We start from the raw sequence: 23,800 nt of genomic DNA, 5'->3' as shown, positions 1-23,800 counted from the left end.
GGGATTTTGATCAATTTAACTGAGATTTTTTAATTTATCAATCGCGTGCTCCTTTTTTCACAATAGAGCCCAAAAAGCAGGGAAAATTGTGAAGCATGAAAAACTAAAATTTCAAAAACTGAAATGACAGCAGTTTAAAGGTATTCAATCCCCTTTGTTCAGTACTTAGTTGAACCACCTTTCACAGCTATTACAGCCAGTAGTCTTTTTGGATATGTCTCTGTTAGCTTTGCACAATGTGATGGGGCAAGATTTACCCATTCCTTCTTGCAAAATTGCTCAAGCTATGCCAAGTTAGTTGGGGAGTCAGCAATTTTGAGGTCTTGCCAGAGATGTTCGATTGGATTAAGGTCAGGACTCTGACTGGGCCACTCAAGGACATCAGTTTTCTTCATTTGAAACCACTCCATGGTTGCTCTGGGAGTGTGCTTTGAGTTGTCCTGCTGAAAGACATACTTCCTCCCTAGTTTAAGCTTTCTGGCAGAGGCTAGTAGGTTCTGTATCCAGGATCAAACCAAGTCAAGTTTAATTGTCATTCAAACGAAAATGGGTACACATGAATGAGATGTCATTCCTCTGGAGCCAAGTTGCAAAACGTACATGAGCATTCAAAATAACAAGAAAAGGGGGAAAAGAAACATAGTCACATTTTTAAAAAAACACATTTTTAGACCAAGTTCCTGAGCGACAAGTCCCACAAATTAATGGTGCCCAGCAGACCGGCCTGTAATTCCACCAATGCACCACGGAAGAGCAGTACGGACAGGAGAGACCACCTCCTGCCAAACCCAGACGCCATGTTGCAACACAAGCCTGAGGACTGGGGCCTAGTCCTAGCTACAACCTAGGTGACACTGCTGCCTTGCCACCTGTCTCTGCACCTAACAAGGGAAGCAGGCCTGCAGCAATCAATGTCCAACAGGGTCTTGCAGTCGCAAAAAAAAACATCCAAGACAGTCACGTATGGTTTCACTGCACACTGTCTTCACGCCAACTCAAAGGCACCAACTCTGGTGCTTCTGAGTAGCAGGCAGCAGCATGGTCTCAACCCAGGTCAGCTCTTCCTAACCCAGTCTGGCTTTTCCTGAAGCCCAATATCCCCCAGCCCGACAGTCTGGCTTGCCTTCTCCAAGCTGCCGGTCAGCTGCTCCAAACAATGAGCAGCTCACTGATGCGATGAACCTGCTGTAAAGGTAGCTATTGGAGTAAAGAATAGTCTTGCTATGTATAAAAACACTTTTAACAAGAAAAAAAACACCTTCGGTTGGCTCCCAGAGGCCGCTGCGTGTATATGTGCTGCCATCTTTCTTGTGGTGATCCACTTTTTTTCAGCAGTATTTATCTTCCCATCAATCCTGACCAAATTATTTATTTTTACTTACATTACTTTTACACAGTGCTATCGTAATTTTAGGCATTGCACTGTACTGCTGCCGCAGAAAAAAAACAAATTTCATGCCATATGTGAGTGCTGATAAACCTGATTCTGATATGGGTCTCTATTGTGGACTGAGAGTGGGAAGGGGGCAGGGAGAGGGGAGGGAGCGGAAAGTTCCAGAGAGACATCCTAGTTGAATCAAATTTCTTTGCCTGGTGTCCCAGGGCTGGGTGGGTTCGCACCCATGTCACCCCTCCTTCTCCCCCCCCCCCCCAGCACTCCTTCTCTCTGCTTGGCCCATACCTCTCCCATGGTGCTCCACCCTTGCTATTCCCAGCATTCTTTGCTCCTGCCAGATTTGCAAACTCACTCTCTGCTCCACATTGACAAATACAGTACTGTGCAAAACTCTCAGGCACTCCAGATATATATAAGACTTTTCACACAGTACTACACCCCCACTATACTGGATGGTGTTACCTGGCTGATGTACAGTGTTAGATTTATGCCACATGTACCACTTAGTGTTGAGGACAAAATAGTTCCACTTTAGGCTCATCCAACCACAAGACCACCTTCAATATCTTTACAGTATCTTCTATGTGACACTTTGCAGTCTTAATGATCAAATATGTTTTATTTTAGCCAGGGCTTCTTCCCTGCCACTTTTCTGTAAATATTCTTTTTGTGCAAGGCCATAGAGATGGCCATAGAGATTGTGGAGCCATGAACTTCGTCTCCAGTTGGAGCTATTGATTTCTGCAGCTCACTCATAGTAACTGTTGCCCTTACAATAGCCTCTCTTACAAGTGCCATTCTTCTCCAGCAACTAAGTTTAGAGGTGCAGACTGACCTAGGCAATGTGGCTGCGGTTTCACATTTTTTCCCACTTTTTCACAGTGGACTGCACAGAGCTCCAAGGTATGTTCAGTGCCTTTGAGGTGGTTTTGTATCCTTCCTCAGATTTGTTCTTCTCTATTATCATTTCCCTGACTTGTCTTGAATGTCCTTTGTCTTCATTTTGCTTTGATCTGTTGAAAATCCACAACACTGTTGGACCTTAAGGAGAGAGGGGCATTTATTCTTATGAATTCATTGAAAACAGGTGATCCTCCGATTTTCTACATCAATAGATTGAGTGAGTTGGTAAGATAATAGTAGAGGAAAGTTAGTATAGTAATTACAAAGGGGATGAATGATTTTTCAGCCTCATAATTTTGGTTTTTAAAATTTAGTAAATTATTGGCAAGTTTTGGAATTTTTCTTTTGATTTGACATGCAAACTGTTTTGTAGATTATTTCAAAAAGTCCTTCAATATATTTTAAATTTAGAAAATGAGATAGTAAAATGTGAAAATGGTTTTGGGGGCTGAATACTTCTTCAAGGTCACTGGGTATTTGCATAATCCTATCAAGTCAATTTATTGTCATCAAGTTTTAACACAAGATTTGACAGATTTGATTCTTTATGACAAGCAAGGATTTTTAGTTGCTGATTAGAAATGTAATTAATCGAGAGCTTTCATACATTCTATAAAGCCTCATAAGACAAAGACATTTGCTGTATGTAAAGATATAATTTAACTCTACCATTGACAGTTCTGAGCCCAGCTGCAAAAGGAAAAGGCTTGGGCATGGGGCTATCAACCCCATCTCAAAACAAACCTCACAGCTACTGAAATGCCAACAGAAGCTCCAAAGACCTCGTCCCTGGGAGAGGAAGGATCTTCACCTAGAAGACGTATGAAGTTATGTGGTGAAAGCAGAAGCCACAGTTCTGATCAGCTTTTGGCCCAGATGGAGGACTCTGGCAAGCTGATGAAGGCTGCCTTTGCACCAGGAGATGTGATGGGCTTAAAAAAAAGACGAAAGATGTAATTAAACCATTTATAACACTAATTTTGTTGCCAAATTTCCTTCATAAGAAAGCATTATATACAAATGTTAAATAATTTGAATCATATTGCAGATAATATTGGTTATCTGCGGAGAAGAAAGCATAATATAGAATGTTAAGTTAACCCTATTTGAATAGTTCTGTACTAAAACTCTTGCCTTCCTTCTTAACTATTACCTTTTCTGTGTTCATTTCTGATTTTTTCCCTCTTTCCTTCTGTACCACTATCTGTCTATCTACCCATTGCTGAATCTCACTTTTTCACTTTAGCATGTCTATTGGAGAATAAAGAACAAACATTATTCCCACTGCTTTCTAAACCTGGTGTCCTTTTACGTAGCTGCTTCCATTCTGATACTTTAATGGGATATGGCAACATGACAAGCTTTGCCTATATATGGCTCATTATAATATGGTTAGCTTGCTCCTGCCCAACAGATTTTATTTCTTTCTGTCTTGATTCTATTCTTTCTCTCCTTGTCTAGTCTTTTACCATTTATATCAGTGACACCTCTGGCACTCTCTGCCACAGTGACAGTTTCCAGTTCCCATGCTGCAAAGGTATCCATTACTTCACAGAAATTGAATACAGATTGAGTGATCACTTTGCAGAATTACTCTATTTTGATCATATGTGCAACCCTGAGCTGCAAGTTCCCTGACACTTAAATTGTCCGTCCAACTTCTAGTCTGGCCTCTGTCTTTGGTCTCCTACACTGGCCAGTTCTGATGTAATCTCATCTTCCTTAACTTGCTTTTTCTCTCTCCAGATATGCTACTTGATGTCCTGGCTATTTGTCTTTTGTTTCAGATTTCAAGCATCTGCGCTGTTCTCTCTCTCACAGTTGCAATTGGTTCCTTTATTATTAATTCTCTGTCTATTTGGCCTCATTTATCTATTAGCTCAATGGCTCTGACAAGTGTGGTTGGTCTGCATCCTATCTCAAACATTCCAGTTTGTCTTCTCCTCAACAAACCCCTCTCTACAACTTAACAGTTTCTCATTTTTCCCATTCTGATTGGACTTGTTAATTCTGTTTCTCTCTCTGCACCTACTGCCTTACCTGTTGAGTATTTCTAGTACTTTTAGTTTAGACTTCTAGCATCTGCAGGTTTTTCAGTTAGTTACATGATTTACACCACACAAGATAGAGTAGTGACAATTTTAGGATGTAGGTTTTAGCAGATTGATCCCATTTTCAAGTTGCAATCCTTGCATTGTACAACCAGGAAGCTTGAGTTATATTGCTGGTTGTTTTTTTTTCGATTGTACTGCCTCAGAAATCCGTGACCTCTGCCAACAAGTAGGACAAATGCAGCAGCCACATGGGAGTGCCATTAGCTGCATGTTCCCCTTCAAGTCACACACCTTTCTACCTAGTCTTCTGTTATTTTTTTATTGTTGCAAGGCCTAAGTGCTCAATCTCCCTTCCTTTACAGCATTAGCGTCATCCTCACCAAAATGACTATAGAGTTTCAAGACAGTAATCATGAGCACCTTAAAGATAAGATTAGCTGTATTTGTCACATGTACATGAAAACTTGCAATGAAATGTGCTGTTTGTATCAAATTAAATCAGTGAGGATTGTGCAAGTGTTGCATGCTTCTGGCACCAACATAGCATGCCTACAATTCACTAATCCTAATCCTAACCCTAATTCTAATCATATGTCTTTAGAATGTGGGAGGCACCTGGAGGACCCCCACGGGAAGACGGACAGTGGTAGGAATTGAACCTACCACTGGAATTGAGGAATTGAGCACTGATCGCTGGCGCTGTAAGGCAATGTGCTAACTGGCGCACTACCGTGCCATTCAACCTTCTGAAAGGCAGTTAGGGAGGATTACTGGCCATCAATACACCCATCCTGAAATGAATCTTTTAAAAAATGTTAGTGTAAGTTCTTTTACAGTTTTCACAATCATCCAAACGTTTCCAATTTCACAGTACAAAAATTGAAAGTTAAAAATGAGTAGCTAATTAATTGCATTTAATTTCAACAGTTTTAGTGGGAATAAAATCTTTTTAAAATCTTATCTGCCATACCGATTTAAAAACATAAATGGTAACTACAAAGGTGTCAGGGATGCTCTGCACTGCACTAATATGAACATTGCACTGATTGTTGCCCATCTGCTGCCTGGGTTAAGGGAGCTAGCAGTCCCCACCCAGCAGCTCACTAGGACATAATTACAGTCTGTAAGTGGAAACCAGGACAAAGACAGTCTGTCCATGTGAGGCACTATAATGCAGCGACTTACAGAAGATTAACAGCTGTTTTCCCTTTGATTGGATTGTGTAATAGTTACTTTAGCTAATAATTGGATATGATTCCCTGGCTGTATAATTCAGGTTGAGGGTGTCATTTTTGCTGGCCTGTAGTTGAGATGTGTTATTGCAGCAGGACCTGTAATCCCATTAAGTCTGTTGTCAGGGTATTGGAGGAAGGGACCTGAGGTTGCTTTGCAGTGCTCTGTCATTGCCTGCCTCACTTGGGACAACAATGGTAAATTATTTCAAAGTTGGAAAGAGAGGACAACCTCATTATTACAAATTTTCTTGTTGGCAGCTGTGGTTGTTTTGATTTTTGATAAACTTTATTTTTTTGGTTCAAAGCATATTAGAAACTAAATAATAAAAATGGGATTGAGAAAGTACCAACTTCAATTTATTTTTAATGTTTCATTACTAAAGGTTCCATACTAACCATCCTCCTTTCCACTCTCAGCCCTGATGCAGGGTTTTGAGCTGAAATATCAACAATTCCTCTCATGTCACATATTTTGTTACAAGGAGACACCAGATTGCATAGAAGGAGAGAGAGTTTAAAAGAAGTGGCACATTTTGTGCACCACAGTTCCCAAGGAGACATTGGATTGTGCATAATTAGGCTCTTGGCAAGGGCCAGTAAAAAGCAGTTAGGTTTAAGTGGACCAGCCATTGTGTGAGTGGGCCATTGTTAGAATGGGGAGTTGAAGATTTAGCTCATTGAGGCTTCGGCGAGGAGAGGTGTAGGCTGTAGGTAGATTTTGTTTTCATTATTTGCTTATTCAGTCTTTGTTTTGAATTGCACATTTAAAGCAGTGGGGATGCCGGACTGGATGCTGGAATTCTAATCTTGTGGAATGTAGGAAGGCAGGGTATCCTGCGTCCCTGACGACTACACCTGCAATAAGTGCATCCAGCTGCAGTTTAAAACAGACCTTGTTAGGGTAATGCACACAAAATGCTGGGGGATCTCAGCAGACAAGGCAGCATCCATGGAAAAGAGTAAACAGTCGACATTTCGGGTCAGGCCGTGTTAAGGAGTTGGGGTTGGAATTGGATAAATTCCGAATGATTCAGGAGGCTGGAGGTTGATAGGCAGGACATACAGGGAGGTAGTAACACCCAAAGTGCAGGACACAGGTAACAGGGTGACTGTAAGGAGGGGGAAAGAGGGTAGACAGCCAGTGCAGAGTACCCCTGTGGCCATTCCCCTCAACAACAGGTATACTGTTTGAGTGGGAGAGGAAGGAGGAGGAAGGAATAACCTAGCAGAGGAAAGCCACAGCAGTCAGGTCTCAGGCCCTGAATCAGGCTCTGTGGCTCAGAAAGGAAAAGGGGAGAGACGGTGAGCTGTAGTGTTAAGGAATTCGTTGCTGAGGAGAACAGAAAGGAAGTTATGAGAATGAGATTCCCAAATGGTTTGTTGCCTCCTGGGTGCCAGGGTCAGGAACACCTCAGATTGAGTCCATAGCATTTTTAAGTGGGAGGACGAGCAGCCAGAGGTTTGTGGTCCATGTCAGTACCAATGTTGTGGGTAGGATGGATGACAAGGTCCTACATGTGAATTCAGGGAGTTAGGTGCTAAGTTAAAGGACAGGATCTCTAGGGTTGTGATCTTAGGATTGGTGGCTGTACCACGTGCTAGTGAGGCCAGAAATGGGGCTGAATAGCCTACTTCTGCTCCTATATCTTCTGGTCTTACAAGATAGTTTAATACATGACTAAAAGAGTTGGTGCAGGAGCGAAGGCTTCAGAATTTTGGATCATTGGGTTCACATCCAGGGAAGGTCAGACCTGTACAGAAGGTTAGCACCTGAACTGGAGGGGAACTTGTATTCTAGTGGGAAGGCTTACTAGTGCTGCAGAGGGATGGGTTTAAACCAGGGCTGAAGGGGGATGGGAACCAGAGCGGTGAAATACATGGTGGTTGTGGAGAAAGATGTTGTTAAACTTACATACAGAGTCAGGAAACAAACGGTTGAACATGGTGGCACTAATGGTCTGAGCTACATGATTTGCAATGCAAGGAGTATTTTAGGAAAGGCAGATGTGCTTGTCAACCTTGGTTTTCAAGAGATATTGAGGTCCTGCTAAAGTTTTTTTTTAAAAAGGAAGTGCATAGTAGGTGTAGGCAGGTAGGAGCAAAAGAAGAAAAAGGGATGTAAGAAAAGCAAGAGAACACTTAAAGAAATTAGGAGGGCTAATAAAAAGACATGAGGCTGCCCTAGCAGACAAGGTGAAGGAGAGTCCTAATGACTTCTACAGATTTATTGAGAGCCAAAGGATAGCAAGGGACAAAATTAATCGTCTGGAAGATCAGGGAGAAAATATATATGTAGAGTCAAAAGTGATAGGGGAGATCTTAAGGGAACTTTTTGCATCTATATTTACTTGTGAGACATGCACAAAGACTATAGATGTGAGGTAATGTAGCAGCGAGGTCATGGACCCTGTATAGATTACAGAAGAGGAAGTGTTTGCTGTCTTGAGGCAAATTTAGCGTGATAAATTCCCAGGGCCTGACAACGTGTTCCCTCAGACCCTCTGGTTTATACAGAAACTGCAAGGGCCCTAACAGGAATATTTAGAACATCCTTAGCCACTGGTGAGATGCGGGAGGATTAGAGGATAGTTAATGTTGTTCCATTGTTTAAGAGAGGTTCTCAAATAAGCCAGGAAATTACAGGCTGGTGAGCCTGATATGAGCGGTGGGAAAGTTATTGAAAGGTATTTTAAAGGATCAGGTATACAGCTATTTGAATAGACAGAGATTTATTAGGGATAGTCAAAATGGCATTGTGCATGGTAAGTCATGTCTAACCAATCTTACAGATTTTTTTCAAGGAAGTTACCAAGAAGGTTGATGAAAGCAAGACATTGGATTCCTACATGGACTTTAGCAAGGCCTTTGACAAGATCCCATTTGGGAGGTTGGTCAAGAAGGTTCATTTGCTTAACATTTAAGATGAGGTAGTAAATTGGATTAGACATTGGCTTTGCAGAAGAAGCCAGAGAGTGGTTTTAGATGGTTGCCTCCCTTACTGGAGACATGTAACCAGTGGCGTGCCATGGGGATTGGTGCTGCGTCCATTGTTGTTTGTCATCCATATCAACAATCCAGATGATAATGTGGTAAACTGGATCAGCAAATTTATGGATGACTCCATGACTGTGGGTGCAGTGGGTTCTGGACCAGTTGGAAAAATGGGCTGAAAAATGGCAGATGGAATTGAATGCAGGCAAGTGTGAGGCGCTACACTTTGCAAGAACCAGATGGGTAGGTCTCACACAGTGAGCAGTAGGGCACTGAGGAGTGCAGTAGAACTGAAGGATCTCTGAATACTGATCCATAATTCTTTGAAAATAGTGTCACAAGTAGATGGCATCGTCAAGAAAGCTTTTGGCAGGGTGGCCTTCATAAATGAATGTGTTGAATACAGCAGTTGGGATATTATGCTGAAATTGTATAAGACATTGATGTCCTAATTTGGAGTATTTAGTCCAGTTTTGGTCACCTATCTGCAGGAAAGATGTAAGTTTTCTTTGCACTCTTTCAATCTTACTTACTAGGATGTTGTTGAAACTTGAGGACCTGATTTATAGAGAAAGATGAAATAGGTTAAGACTTTATTCCATACAACATAGAGGATTGAGGGGAGACTTGATAGAGGTATATAAAATTGAGGGGTGTGTTTTGTGTTGGCATCCATCTGTCTTCAAAGACAATGGGTGATGATCATTATGGAAGGTATGGAGATCCTGAGATGCCCAGACATCAAGATCCCCCTCTCAGCCTCACCAGTGTAATCCAAAGGAAAGCTTATTATGAAGCAATACTTTTGACACCATCTTGGCTGCAGGAGCTGCCGGAAGGATGTTCAATGACGTCTAGCCGCCTTAGGGGCTCCACTCCTGATTTGCTATTGGGTTTACTCCTGTAGCCTTCATCTCTCCTGAGGCTGCCAACAAGGCAGTGGGGCGATTTACCCATACCTGGGAAATCTGATTCACAAGCACAAGGGCATGTCCACACACCGGTGAGCCTGCATGCTACATGTGCAGGGGCCAGACCTCCTCCCCGTCCTCTGTAGTTCAGCCTGAGTCCAAAAACAGTTCAGTTTCTGTTTGCCGCCAGCAAGGAAGCACTACGAGAGGCAATGTAGTGGCAGACAGAGACTTACACATTGGACTCTCCTTCTCACACGTATACTAGCTAGTGGTGGAAGATGGAATTAAGAGCAACAAGCACTACTCACTACATCACCACACTATTGTGTCACAACGACCATTTTGACACCATTTCACAAATTGAGGGGTAAAGATGAGGTAAATGCAAGCAGGCTCTTTCCACTGAGGTTGGGTGAGACTACAACTAGAGGTCATGGGTTAAGGGTGAAAGGTGAAATGTTTAAGAGGAACATGAGTGGGAAATTCTTCACTCAGAGGGTGGCAGAAGTGTGGAATGAGCTGCCAGCACAAGTGGTGGGTAGTTTTAAGAGAAATTTGGATAAATACATAGATGGGAGGGGTATGGAGGACTATAGTCCAGGTGCAGGTCTATGGGACATGGCAAAGTAATGATTCAATACAGACTAGGTGAGCTGATGAGCCTTTTTCTGTGACTGTATGGCTCTAGATGCAGTTCAAACTACAGAGTTGCTCCAGCAGATTATTTTGGCTCTATATTCCAGCACTTGCAGTCTCTTGTGTCTCTGCCACTAAGAAACTATGAGAGTTATTAGCCATCTTTATTTATCTCACTCTGCTTAAGCTCACTTGAGGACATTTTCTTTTATTTTGCAACCTACATTGGAATTTTAGTCAGTCACAGCACAATGGTTGAACCATTGTTTCTTGGTAGTCAAAGATTCAGGAACGTTGCCAGAAACGAGTCTGTATTCAAGGCTGACAAGCTGGTGTTACATTTGCATCATGCTGTCACTTGAAGGAGATGTTAAACTTAGTGCCTCATCTGTCATCTAAGGGAGCACAGAAGATCTTCCTACATTTTACAAGGAAGATGAGAAAATTCTGTCATTGTCTATTATCACTAATGTTTATCCCTCAATGCTTGTGAGATCCTGCAGCTGTAGAAATTGGAGCTGAATTGGAGCCGGGTGATTTTGAACTTCTGCATGCATTCCCAGGGCAGCCTTGCTTTTTCACTGGCTTCAATATATCTGAGAGATCAACCATGTACAGTAGCCTAGCTAAAGCACTGAAGGAATAATGTGAAGTAATGATGTTGTCCCACCAGCAAATTTGGGGGACTTTGCAGAGGGAGCTTTAGTTTTATTACTTAAAGTGGCAGCTATCCGTAATCTAATCAAGTGCGTTGAGGCCAGTGGAAAAAGTAAGACTATCTTGAAAGCACATGGTATCCCTATTTCTTCCTGGCGTCATCCTCCATTTTATCCAAATCTTTGTCATGTGTAGCTTGCCCTAGCAAGGCTTTGTCAGCTGTTATCACTGACAGTATCGCTGTTCTATCTGCATTTGTTTTCCATTGCTAATGCATTGGGTTCTGAATTCTTGTGTGTCACAAAAAAGATTAGTATATTTCTAATTGCTCGTTATTATATTAATATAGTTAATAGGAAGATGAATGAACTCAGTATTGGATTATAGTGTAGAAGAAAGTAAACTTGTGGCATACTCAGCAGGTCAGGCAGCATCTATGGAGATGGAAAAAATAGTCAACAATTTGGGGCTGAGACCCTTCTGCCTGCCCTGCTGAGTTCATTTTGTGTGTGTTACTCAAGATTCTGCCCAGTCTCTGATACTCAGTATTCATTGGTTTTCTGTCTTGTATTGCCTCAACTTAGTTAACCAAAAAAAAAGCACGCTTCTTTCTTCCCTTGAATAGAAAGCAACATGTTTTGTACACTGTAAATTACTATGATGCCAGCGGGTTGGTCAGAAGTGTAGTACAACTTCATGTAATTTAAATGTTCATGAAAGAGCAGGCCAGTTTTCAAAAGTGGAATGTCGATGGGAAATTGTAAACAGTCAAGAAATGAATAAACAGCAATTTGAAATTATAACCTATAGTGTGAAATCCAAAATCCATGTTAGTACAATCTAAATTCAGCTACTTTACACTTTATATGCAGGCAATTTTGTTTTGTTTTAAACTGTGCAGACTGGGTGTTTTTAATAAGTGCTATATAAGCAGTTGAGGAGGAAGCTGAGTGCTGCTTTGACATCATAGTGTCTATAATGTGGAAACATCTAAACGAGTTTAATGCTAACAAAGATTATCTCTGAACAGGAAATAGACATAGCACCATAAATGGTGCAGAAAATAGTTATTGTGTCTGCACGGGTTAATTGATTGGTCATATTCCCCTGCTCTTTACCCATAGTCGCGCAAAATAGCTCCCATTATTTGAATGATTCCCTTCTGAGAGTTGTCCCCAAGTGTACCGCCTCACTTTCCAGGCAGCACATTCCCTTGTAGTGTAAACGAAAAATAAAGTACTACAGTTCCTGGAAATCTGAAATTAAAAACATGAAGTGTTTAAAACACCCAGCAGGTTAGGCAACATCTGTAGGAAGATTTTGAAATATTAATTCTGTTTCCCTTTCTACAAATCTGCTGAGTGTTTTCAGCATTTTATGTTTCTATTCCAGTTTTAGTGTGTATCTGCTAAATTAGCTTTCTCAAATATTAGTATTTCAGTAGTTACAGGATTTATCTCATTAAAGGCTACTTTTGCCGGAGGGATGAAATCTCTTTTTTTCTATAAATTATTTGCCAAACTTTCTATAATTGAAGTTTGCTTCCAGGTGAGGTATTCATCATCAATTAACTCTCTACGTACCGCACTGGATACATTGCTTAAGGCAAATTGGGACTGCTGTAAAAATAGAGTTGGGTTGCAGCTGAGCATCAAGAATGAGCCAATCAACTCAACCAAAAGTAAAGTGAGTGGCGTTGCAACACCAACCTCACTGCCAATGTCAGCAAGACCAAGGAATTGATTGACTTCAGAAAAGGGAAGTTGGGAGAATGCACACAGTCCTTATTGAAGGTTAGCAATGGAAAGGTTGGAGAACTTCAGGTTCCTGGGCATAAACATTTCAGAGGATCTATCTTGTGCCCAATACATTGATGGAGCCATGAAGAAGGTGACTCATTAGGTGTTTGTGGAGAAATCACCAAGGACTCTTGCAAATTTCTACAGATGTACAATGGAGAGCATTCTGATGGGCTGAATCACCACCTGGTATGGAGGCTTCAAGGCTCAGGATTGAAAGAGGCCTCAGAGGGTTGCAGACTCAGCGAGTTCCATCATGGGCACACTTTCCCACTATCAAGGATATCTTCAAGCAGTAGTGCCTCAAGAAGGCAGCATCCATCGTTAAAGACCCTCACCATCCGCGACATGTCTGCTTCTCATCGAGGGAGGAGGTACAGGAGCCTGAGGACTCACACTTGATATTTTAGGAGCAGCTTCTTCCATTCCACCATCAGATTTCTGAATGGTCCATGAACTCTACCTTGCTCTTCCTCTTTTGCATTGCATATCTAGTTTTGTAACTTTGAGTAATTTTCATGTCTTACACTGTACTACTACCGCAAAACAGCAAATTTCATGACATATCAGTGGTAATAAACCTGATTCTAATTCTCATCTGAAATTTGTTTTGTTAGCAAAAAGCTGCGTGATCATAATCCTAAGTGCATCCATGTTGTATAACAACAAAAGTCAGAAGTTATTCTGTCGTATCCAAAATAGGGCTTTTATTACATTTAACTATTGCCATTTGTGGGGAATTGTACTTTAGTGCAATTTGCCTTTTCTTTATGTAGCTCCCTTTCTCTGCTAATTTCCATCAGCTGCATCCAAATTTTGTCAATGATTCCCATGGTAATACCCACCAGAAAGTAGGTATTTGCTATCTCTGGATGGAAATGAATTGGCCCTTGGGAGAACCGAACAAGTGTCATCAGCTGTTCCAGAATCAGGTTTATTATCTCTGACATATGTCTTGAAAGTTATTTTGCAGCAGCAGTACAGTGCAATACATAAAATATGCTATAAGTTGCAATAAGAAATATATAAAATAAATAACTAGTGCAAAAAAGAGCAAACTAGTGAGGTAGTGTTCATTGACTGTTCAGAAATTTTGAATGCAGAGGGGATGAAGCTGTTCCTAAAACGTTGAGCGTATGTCTTCGGTCTCCTGTACCTCATCCTTTAGTACAATATGAATGGTAGCCTTTGTACAAATGAATGCATCTTAAAATTGCTGCGAGAGACAAAATGCAAAATATGAGAAACTGCCTCGTGTGAAGAAATGTGAGGCTGTGGAATTTAAATCTATCATAGTTCAGGCAGAGTATAAGTTCGTAAAAGATTGTGTAGTTGCAAAAGAATAGATGTGTAAAAAGGCGGATAAGTGATTAGAGCTGGATGTTTGTGAGAATAGAGGAATGCTGACCATGATTTGTTGGGCTGAATGGCCTGTTTCTCTGTTTTATTTCTATTGATTTCTCTGTTTCCTGTACCTGTCTTATCTCACTCCTGTCATAAATTTTGCACATATTGTCTGTCTTGTATTCTCAGACTTGTGGCAGATGGTGACCAGCCATCCCAAGAGAACAATAGTAACCAGCAGAGCAGCTGGCTGAGCAGGGCTACATCCTGCTATTGTTGCTTCAGGAGGAGTTTTGTTTTTAGGATGATAATCTGCAAGAGGCATTTTTAAAATAAATGAACTCCAAAATTGCTACCAGTACTACCAAGCTTTTTAGCATCCTCCCCAGGAAGGTAAAGCTGGTGAAAACTCATCGATTTTAATTGCAAATTAGCACTGGTATGAATGGTTATAGACAATGAAGACATTGCAAATTTCAATATCATCTTTTGAAAATGCATCATTTTGTTAGATTGAGAAAAACAGGCTAGAGCATATAATTACCTTGCGTTCATTCCACAATATTTATTCTTTTGAATCAATCAAGTTCCACAGGTTTCATCAGTCCTCATTAATATTAGTTGGTCTCACTTATTGGACAACATTTACATCATGATCTTCTCATTCCACACAGTTGTGAATAGTAATTGCATATATGAAACCTGGCTGATTTTATTTCTCTTTATGTTGAGGAGACCACTGGAAATGGAAGAATGGTTATTATGTTACTGAAGCTTTTGAACACAGGGACAGCAGTACAAAGCCTAGCACAGTAGCAAAGGAATCCAAATTCATATAATGAAATAACATGAGAGGGATAGCTAATACAGGTGGCCCCCGTTTTCCGAACGTTCGCTTTACAGCACCTTGCTGTTACAAAAGACCTACATTAGTTACCTGTTTTCACTAACAGAAGGTGTTTTCACTGTTACGAGAAAAGGCAGCGCGCGCCCGAACAGCCAAGCTCTGCCCCCGGAACTGCATTCTAGCCTCCATTGCTTAAACATGTGCTTTATCTCAATTTATTTTGTGCATCCTTTAGCAAGATGAGTTCTAAGGTATCGGAAAAGCCTAAAAGAGCTCGTAAGGGTGTTACACTTAGTGTAAAACTAGACATAATTAAGCGTTTCGATCATGGTGAACGAAGTAAGGACATTGTCCATGCGTTGAACTTGCCTGCATCCACCATTCGCACTATTTATACACAGAGAGAAAGAATTTTGAAAGCTACCGATGTTACTGTTGGTTCTGCTCGTAGCAAAGTGGTTTCTCGTAGTCAGCATCCAATAATGGATAAAATGGAAAGTCTATTGCTTGAGTGGATTGATGGGTGTACAAAGCGTGGTGTTCCATTAAGTTTTCTTATACTTAAGGAGAAATCAGTCAGTCTTTTTAATAAGCTGATACAGAAAGCACTGGACGATGGTGATGAACGTGTTGCGAAAGTGGAATTTAAAAGTAGTCATGGGTGGTTTGATTGGTTTCTGAGGCGAGGACAGCTTCATAGTTTAAAGTTTACCGGAGAGAGTGCTTCAGCTGATACTGAAGCTGCTGAAAAGTTCCCAGCAGGACTGAAGAAAATAATTACAGAAGGTGGTTATTCGTATAAGCAAGTGTTTAACTGTGATGAAACTGCAATTTACTGGAGTCTTCCCAATTCCAGTAGGTGAAACTACACTGTACATACATTTCTATTTTATATAGACTGTGAATTTTTATGTGTTATTTGGTATGACTTGGCAGCTTCATAGCTTAAAGGTTACTGGAGAGAGTGTCTCTGCCGAGAGCGCTTCCGCCGAGAGTGCTGCTGTGAGATTTTCGCTGCACTAAACAGTGCTGCAGAAAAGTACTTCTACTTTATATAGGCTGTGTATTTATCATATCATTCCTGCTTTTACTATATGTTACTGTTATTTTAGGTTTTATGTGTTATTCGGCATGATTTTGTAGGTTATTTTTTTGGGTCTGGGAACGCTCAAAAATTTTTCCCATATTAATAAATGGTAATTGCTTCTTCACTTTACGACATTCCAGCTTACGAACCGTTTCATGGGAATGCTCAACCTTCGGATGGCGGGGGAAACCTGTATAGTAATCTTGAGCAGGAGGCTACTGGATTGTCATAAGAACCACTGTGGTTTACTAAAGCTCTCAGATCAGGAAATCTGTCGTCCCTACCTGTGTGTAACTTGTACCCCACTACCATCAAAGGTGTAGTCTTCAAAATACACCTAGTAATAAATTATAATGGCTGTAAAAACTGCCTTCCAAAACAGGAAAAAAATGGGGACGTACAGTAAATACAATTCACAGCAGCTACATAGAAACATAGAAAGCCTACAGCACAATACAGGCCCTTCAGCCCACAAAGCTGTGCCGCACATGTCCTTACTATAGAAACTACCTAGGGTTACCCATAGCCCTCTCTTTTTCTAAGCTCCATGTACCTATCCAGGAGTCTCTTGAAAGACCCTGTTGTATCTGCCTCCACCACCATTGCCGGCAGCCCATTCCACACACTCACCACTCTCTGAGTAAAAAACTTACCCCTGACATCTCCTCTGTACCTACTTCCAAGCATCTTAAAACCATGCCCTCAAAAGAATGTGCAGATACTAGAAGTCTTGAGCAACACACACACAGTGCTGGACAAACTCAGCTGAAGTCAGTCAGCATCCAAGGACATCTTGTGAAATTTAAAAAGAAAAGATGTTAGTACCCTCAACTCTAACAGATCAGATAGCTTTACACAGACCAGAAATAACGCTATAACACAGGGTAAGAGTTAGGCCATTCAGCCCATCAAATTTTCTCCACCATTCCATCCTAGCTGTTTTATTAACCTCTCAACTCCATTCTCCTGCCTTCTCCCCATAACCTTTGACACCCTTACTAATCAAGAAGCTATCAAATATACCCAATGATATGGCCTCCACAACAGTCTTTTGCACTGAATTCCACAGATTTACTACCCTCTGGCTGAAGATATTACTCCTCGTGTAGTGCTAACCCAGATGATTCTTCGTTCATCATTGCAAGATCCAAAGAATTTCTTTGCATTTTTCTCTAGTACTTCAGTGGCCTTAATTGAATACGATAGGTACTGAATTTGCAAGGATAAAAGTGATTCAATTCTTGTGTAGGTTGTGGGAATAAATTATAATTGCTGCAAAAAGCAAATTTCTAATTACCAAGTTTCCTTAGTACCTGGTAGGAGCTAAATGTTTCTTTTCTCCCATTGTTCAGAAGCAACAATCAAAGTACCTAAAATTATAACATTGAATGTTATTATGGTAGAAAACAATAAATAATCAAAGAATGTTGTACTTGTACGGCAGAAGAAATGTGATGTTAATTTGAGGCTGAACCCATGTTCTTGTATTTCAGTTTGACTGTCTACTTTCAGAAAGAGTGAGAAGATCTTTTGCAATAAATTTTCAGCTCACTAAGAACAGAGTATTATACTTGATTATAGAACATTAGGAAGAAATAATAATCCACGAGGCTGTTTTCAGTGCACTTACATATGGTCTCAATTTGCACAATTTATTGTTAATTAAATTTAAAGTTACTTATCAAGTAATCTTATTCTCTTTTTTGAATAGCTTAAATTATGTCTATTTCCAGAAGTTCTGACTTTCCTGCAGAACATTGTCATAGGAACAGACCTGTAAGAGAAGAGAGTTTGTCTGTGTGTGACCATCAAGAAATTCTGACTTTTTCTTCTTCTTTTCTTACAGAATAGTGCAGATCAGATCGGATTCCAGGTTGGAGGAGGTCTTACTGCCCTCGAGCAGATCCTTCAAGTTGTGAATGCCATTTCCAGTCCAAATGTTGTTCCTCGGATTCCAGTCAAGTGAGTATTATCTTCCAAGGATGTTTGCTTATTTCAGAATTGTGTTTATAATAGCTGTCTTATATGACATGAAGTTTGTAATTTTGCAGCAGCAGTATAGTGCAATGACATGAAATTGCTATAAGTTACAAAATAAATAATACAAGAAAGGAAATAACAAGTTAGTGTTCATGGACCATTCAGAAATCTGATGGTGGAAGGAAAGAAGCTGTTTCTGAACTGATGAGTGTGAGTCTTCAGGCTCCTAACCTTGATGGTAGGAATAAGAGTTTTTTAAGAATAAATAGTTCTACATTGCTTATATTTCTCAGGATGCAAGGAAACGGGCACAGAAAGTCCACAACTTCCTGAAAGTGGCACGGAAGGTAGTAAAGAAAGTGTATAGCACGTTAGATTTTATCAGCTGGGGCATGTGTATAAAGGCTTGAAAGCTTGTGTTACATTTGTATAAAATGTTGGTTACACCACGTATGGAGTATAGTGTGCAGAAAGTGTTAGCTCTAAGGAGACATTGGACAAACTTGGTTTGTTTTTTTTTTCTGGATCATCAGAGGCTGATAGGCGATCTAATAGAAGTATATAAATTTATGAGAGACTAAATTTAGATCATCTGATACTTCTTCCTCATAGTGGAAATGTCAGATACTAAATTTACATAAGTTTAAGATGAGAGTGGGAAAGTGCAAAGGAGATTTGCGAGGCAACTTTTTTTTGCACAGTAGTGGGTGGCTGGAACATGCTGCCAAGGGAAGTGATATAAACAGCTAGAATAGCAACATCTAAGGGGCACGTAAGCAGCTATGGGATGGAGAGAGATAAATCATGTTCAGGCAGATGGAATTAGTTTAAATTGGCATCACGGTGGGCACATACACCATGAGCCACAAGATCTATTCCCTGCTGTACTGTTCTGAGTACATACTGTGAATGAGATGAAAGCCAAGGTTTATTCTACGTTTAACGTTGGGCATGAAGAAGCACAACACCTTACCCTAACAAAAGCAGAGAGTTACTTTTTTTTCCTGACTGCTGTACCTTTGTGATCCATTTGTTTACATAACAATAACCCCATCTAAACATAATTTATTGTATATGAGGCATTTTGTAACATCCTAATCTCAGCAAGGCACCGCATAATCCAAACTTCATCTTGTACTACTTTAGAGGAGGGCAACAGAGTGAGAAGGCTTTCATTGTTTTGGTCTTGGATTGCTTTCTTTGCTGGAAGTGAAATGACAGTGTAATAACCCAGTGCTGGTTACTGCATTCTTCATATTTTCTTGCCCTATGTACCATTTTTTAGTTTGCTTCCTATTTAAAATTTTAACCAAGTCCAAGAAAGATGTGGATTTATTTTCGCCCTTTCGCCTTGGGAGGCAAGGGCATACATAAATGACATTAAATGCTGTTGCTTTAAGCCATTGCCATTCGGAACTTAACACGCAAAAAGTAGCTGTAATAAACTTGCAGTTCTGTGGTACAGCTTGTAGCACTGAAATTCTGTGCCACTGAGACAAGGCTCTGATATCACTTTTGTTCAAAGTGTATCAGTGCAAGCTAATACCCAACTCATTGTTCTACACCTTGTATCCACCCTACCTACATAAGTACTTGATTATACCATCATTAATATATTTTGCATTTCTCATCTTTCTGTCCATGATGTGGACATTCCCATATTCAGCAACATCATCCAGCCCAACATTCCTCAAAAATCTCTGTGCCTCATCAATTCAATCCTCCTGTCGCTTTGTTGTTTCATTTGTGAACATGCCTTCAGTTGCCTTGACTGGAATTCCACCTTAAATCCCCTAACCTCACTAAGTCCCTCTTCCTCAAACCACTCCTTTGCCAAGCTTTTGATAAACAATATCCACTATTACTTTATATGGCTCAGAGTCAAGTTTTCATTACCAAATATGCCTCTAAATAATGCTAGGTTGTTTATGTTATTAAGAGTGCAATTGTTTCTATTACAGCAACATTAAAATTTTACACAGAAAGTTTTAAAATAGTTTAAAATAAGAAGTATTGGATTCATGACAGTTCATTGTTGTATCACACTGCTATTTTGATGGGTTTCAGGCAGTCAGCTACCATCTTGTATTGAGTTCTTGACCTTGGCTGAGCCATTAAAGGCATAAGTTCCCAATGGAAAGGGAAAATCAGGAGACAATTTGTTCCATCATGTTTAATTATTTATAACATTAGGTTTGCTTCTAATCATAAACTAATCTGACTTTTTTTATCCTCTCCAAGAGGTATCAGAAGAAATATCTTTTAATTGACACACATAAAAGTTGCTGGTGAACACAGCAGGCCGGGCAGCATCTCTAGGAAGAGGTACAGTCGACGTTTCGGGCCGAGGCCCTTCGTCAGGACTAACTGAAAGAAGAGCTAGTAAGAGATTTGAGAGGGGGAGGGGGAGATCCAAATGATAGGAGAAGACAAGAGCGGGAGGGATGGAACCAAGTGCTGGATAGTTGATTGGCAAAAGGGATATGAAGGATCATGGGACAGGAGGTTGAGGGAGAAAGAAAAGGGGAGGGGAACCCAGAGAATGGGCAAGGGGTATAGTGAGAGGGACAGAGGGAGAAAAAGAAGAGAGAAAAAGAATGTGTGTATATAAATAAATTAATAATGGATGGGGTACGAGGGGGAGGTGGGGCATTAGCGGAAGTTTGAGAAGTCAATGTTCATGCCATCAGGTTGGAGACTACCCAGACGGAATATAAGGTGTTGTTCCTCCAACCTGAGTGTGGCTTCATCTTTACAGTAGAGGAGGCCGTGCACACTCAGGTTGGAGGAACAACACCTTATATTCCGTCTGGGTAGCCTCCAACCTGATGGCATGAACATTGACTTCTCAAACTTCCGCTAATGCCCCACCTCCCCCTCGTACCCCATCCATTATTAATTTATTTATCTACACACATTCTTTTTCTCTCCCTTTTTTCTCCCTCTGTCCCTCTCACTATACCCCTTGCCCATCCTCTGGGTTCCCCCCCCCAACCCTTTCTTTCTCCCTCGACCTCCTGTCCCATGATCCTTTCATATCCCTTTTGCCAATCAACTATCCAGCACTTGGCTCCATCCCTCCCCCTCCTGTCTTCTCCTATCATTTTGGATCTCCCCCTCCCCCTCCCACTTTCAAATCTCTTGCTAGCTCTTCTTTCAGTTAGTCCTGACGAAGGGCCTCAGCCCGAAACGTCGACTGTACCTCTTCTTAGAGATACTGCCTGGCCTGCTGCCTTCACCAGCAATTTTGATGTGTGTTGCTCGAAATTCCAGCATCTGCAGATTTCCTCGTCTTTACAATATCTTTTAATTGGTCTTAATTGTTTGGAATAGTCCATAAGACAAGAGCAGATGTGTATTGTTGGTCTCTTTAAAACAGCTAGGAGACAGGATTCTGCCATCCAAAAATGGATTTTTCTTGGAGCTGACTCTGCAGTTCCACTGGACCTATGATACAGTAGATCCATCTGCCTTTACCTTTGGAAATCTTAAAAGTTAACTGTTTTGTAGCAGTATTCACTTTTATTTTGCACTTCAGTGTTTTCACCTTCCCTTCCCTTTGATGGCACCATATTCAGGTTTCAATTTTAAAGACTTAATTGCATGCAAGGATTGTCCTCTTTACAGTTAATCAGGAACTGTACATCAGCTGTATTTAGTTTGTTATTTCACTTAGAGCATAGAAGTTAGTATAACAAAATTCCTGTTTACTTCCAATCTGTGTCTCATTCTATCCTTGGTAGACTCCAGTCCTTAGGAGCTTTGTTTAATGAGTATGGTAAACTGCATATGTGTGAGAGAAAAGATTAACCAGGGTATTCGGCTATTACAGCTGCACTTTGTCATCCGACTTAAAAACCTAACTTGCAACTTCACTGATGACACATAATAGTTTATCTTGTATAATTGCTAGGTACAAAATCTCCCTAAATTTGGATTCCAGTTAAGGGTTCCTTCTTAAATTGTGATCCTACACTTTAAAAGGTTTGCTGTGTTCTGTTGGTAAAAGATCAAATAAATAGATTTTTTTTCTGAATTTCAGAAGGTACCTTGACAAAATTAGTCTTTTGTTAAGATTTTGCAGAAAGCTATTAAGCTGTTTAGCTGCTTTAACACAAACTAAGCTAAATAAATGTGCATACATTTAATTTTCCTTCATTACATCTGATGATGAAGGCACAGCTTTTTAAAAAAAAGGTTTCCCAAGTGTTTGGTTTGATAATGAAATAGTTGACCAGACCTCATCCTCCATAATTCTTTATAACAGTGAGACCTCTGAATCTTGATATCAATGCTTCAGCATTAATGCCCTTGTCATGATATCAATGCCCTTTGGTATTAGAATGCATATTTCTGTTAAATCATCTCATTTTGTCCTTGGGTTTGAAAGCAACCAGGCCAGGATATTGCATTTTGCCAAATAATCAATTTCAATATATGTTTATCATGGAAACTACTTCAATAAAATGACTGTTATATTGCAAATGCATATACAGTGGATTCCAGTTAATTGCGCCTTTGGTTAATCAGTGCAGCCATTTACCGGTATCTGGGACAACTCTTAAAGAACAAAAGTTAATTGAGAAAATAGCCAGGATTCCCTTCATTTATTTTGGACAGTATGCCACTTAATTGAGACAGAAGACTGTTTCCAAAAAGCTTCTAACTAGCATCAGTCACATGCAGTTGTGTGGCCATTAGATGCTATACTGTGCTTAGAGCAAGCAGTTTTTAAATAGTGTCAGTTGTGTGTGCTTGTGTTCAAGAAGCAGTGATTTTTATCACTGATAGTTGGTGAGAATTAAGCAGTAAAACAATTCGGAACTGTTTTGCTCACTGTGGTTTCAAGCATTCAGGCTTGGAGATGCCAGAAACAACAGAGAGTAAAAAATCAAACGATTTCACTACTTCACAAGTTAGGAACTACAAAGAATTTGAAGGTATCAACAATTATCTTCAATGTTATAAGGAAAATAAAGGTTTGGAGAATGTAATCGCTGAAAGCGTTGTATGAAGGCAATCCTTTATCAGCACTAGGTGTCTGTGCTGGTTTTGTTTATTTAAAGTCAATCAAAAGAACATGGCAGCATCCACTGGAAGAATTCTTCTGTCGATAACTATTAGGAACTAATGTACAGTTTTCTAGCATTGTAGTGGTATTGGTAGTGTTCTAATTTGTTCTGTATTTCATTTAAGTACATAATTTGTTACTCAGTCAAATGATAGTTTGTCTTTTTTATATCTTTTTAACTATTTTTGTGAAACTTCGGCTAATTGAGGCAGCTGCTTAAATGGGCAAAACTTACTAGTCCCAATGTGAACCAATTAAGCAGAATCCACTATATTTCACAATATCTCCCTTGATAAGTGTTCAGGAGCTGTAAGAGGAAACTTTATTACATGCATATTATTTAGGCTGTTTAGCCTAAAGTTACTATATTGGATTGCCATGTATATTGGATTAAGAGGTTTCAGTTTTGAGTGTGCACTGTTAAGTAGACCGTCCAGTCCCTTGTCCTTTGTCCTGCCTTACTAATCTTCCTCCTGGCACATATCTCTGCAAGTGACAGAATTGCCCATTTACCTCCTCACTTTCCTCCATTCAGGGCCTCAAACAGTCCTTCCTGGTGAGGCTACCTGCCAATCTGTTGGGATCTTGTATTGTATCCAATGCTCCTGGTGCGGCCTCCTCTACGTTGGTGAGGTCCGATGTAAACTGGGGGTCCACTTTGTCGAGAAGCTCCACTCCATCTGCCAAAAGTGGTGTTTTCTGGTGGCCAACTATTTTAATTCCTATCTCCATTCTCATTCCAATGTGCCTGTCTATTTTGCTATGATAAGGCTACTCTTAGGGTGGAGGAGCAATACCTCACATTCCCACTAGGTAGCCTCGAAACTGATGGCATGAACATCCAATTTCTCCTTTAGGTATTTTTCCCTCCCCCCTCTCTCTTCTC

General features: G+C 40.4%; 1 protein-coding gene across 6 annotated transcripts in view; it reads left to right on the top strand.

The window, feature by feature from the left end:
• scaper (S-phase cyclin A-associated protein in the ER) overlaps positions 1 to 23,800 on the top strand; it is a 351,667-nt gene that overhangs the window by 215,353 nt on the left and 112,514 nt on the right. For all 6 annotated transcript variants that reach the window (XM_072282778.1, XM_072282779.1, XM_072282777.1 and 3 more), the window contains one exon: positions 17,710 to 17,825. In XM_072282778.1, coding sequence (XP_072138879.1) covers positions 17,710 to 17,825 — 116 coding nt within the window. The remainder of the gene's footprint in view (positions 1 to 17,709; positions 17,826 to 23,800) is intronic.

This window comes from Mobula birostris, chromosome 18 (genome assembly GCF_030028105.1).
Source record: "Mobula birostris isolate sMobBir1 chromosome 18, sMobBir1.hap1, whole genome shotgun sequence".
In the NCBI taxonomy this organism is placed as follows: Eukaryota; Metazoa; Chordata; class Chondrichthyes; order Myliobatiformes; family Myliobatidae; genus Mobula; species Mobula birostris.
The sequence above is the reverse complement of the archived record's forward strand: the minus strand, read 5'-3'. Positions and strand labels throughout refer to the sequence as shown.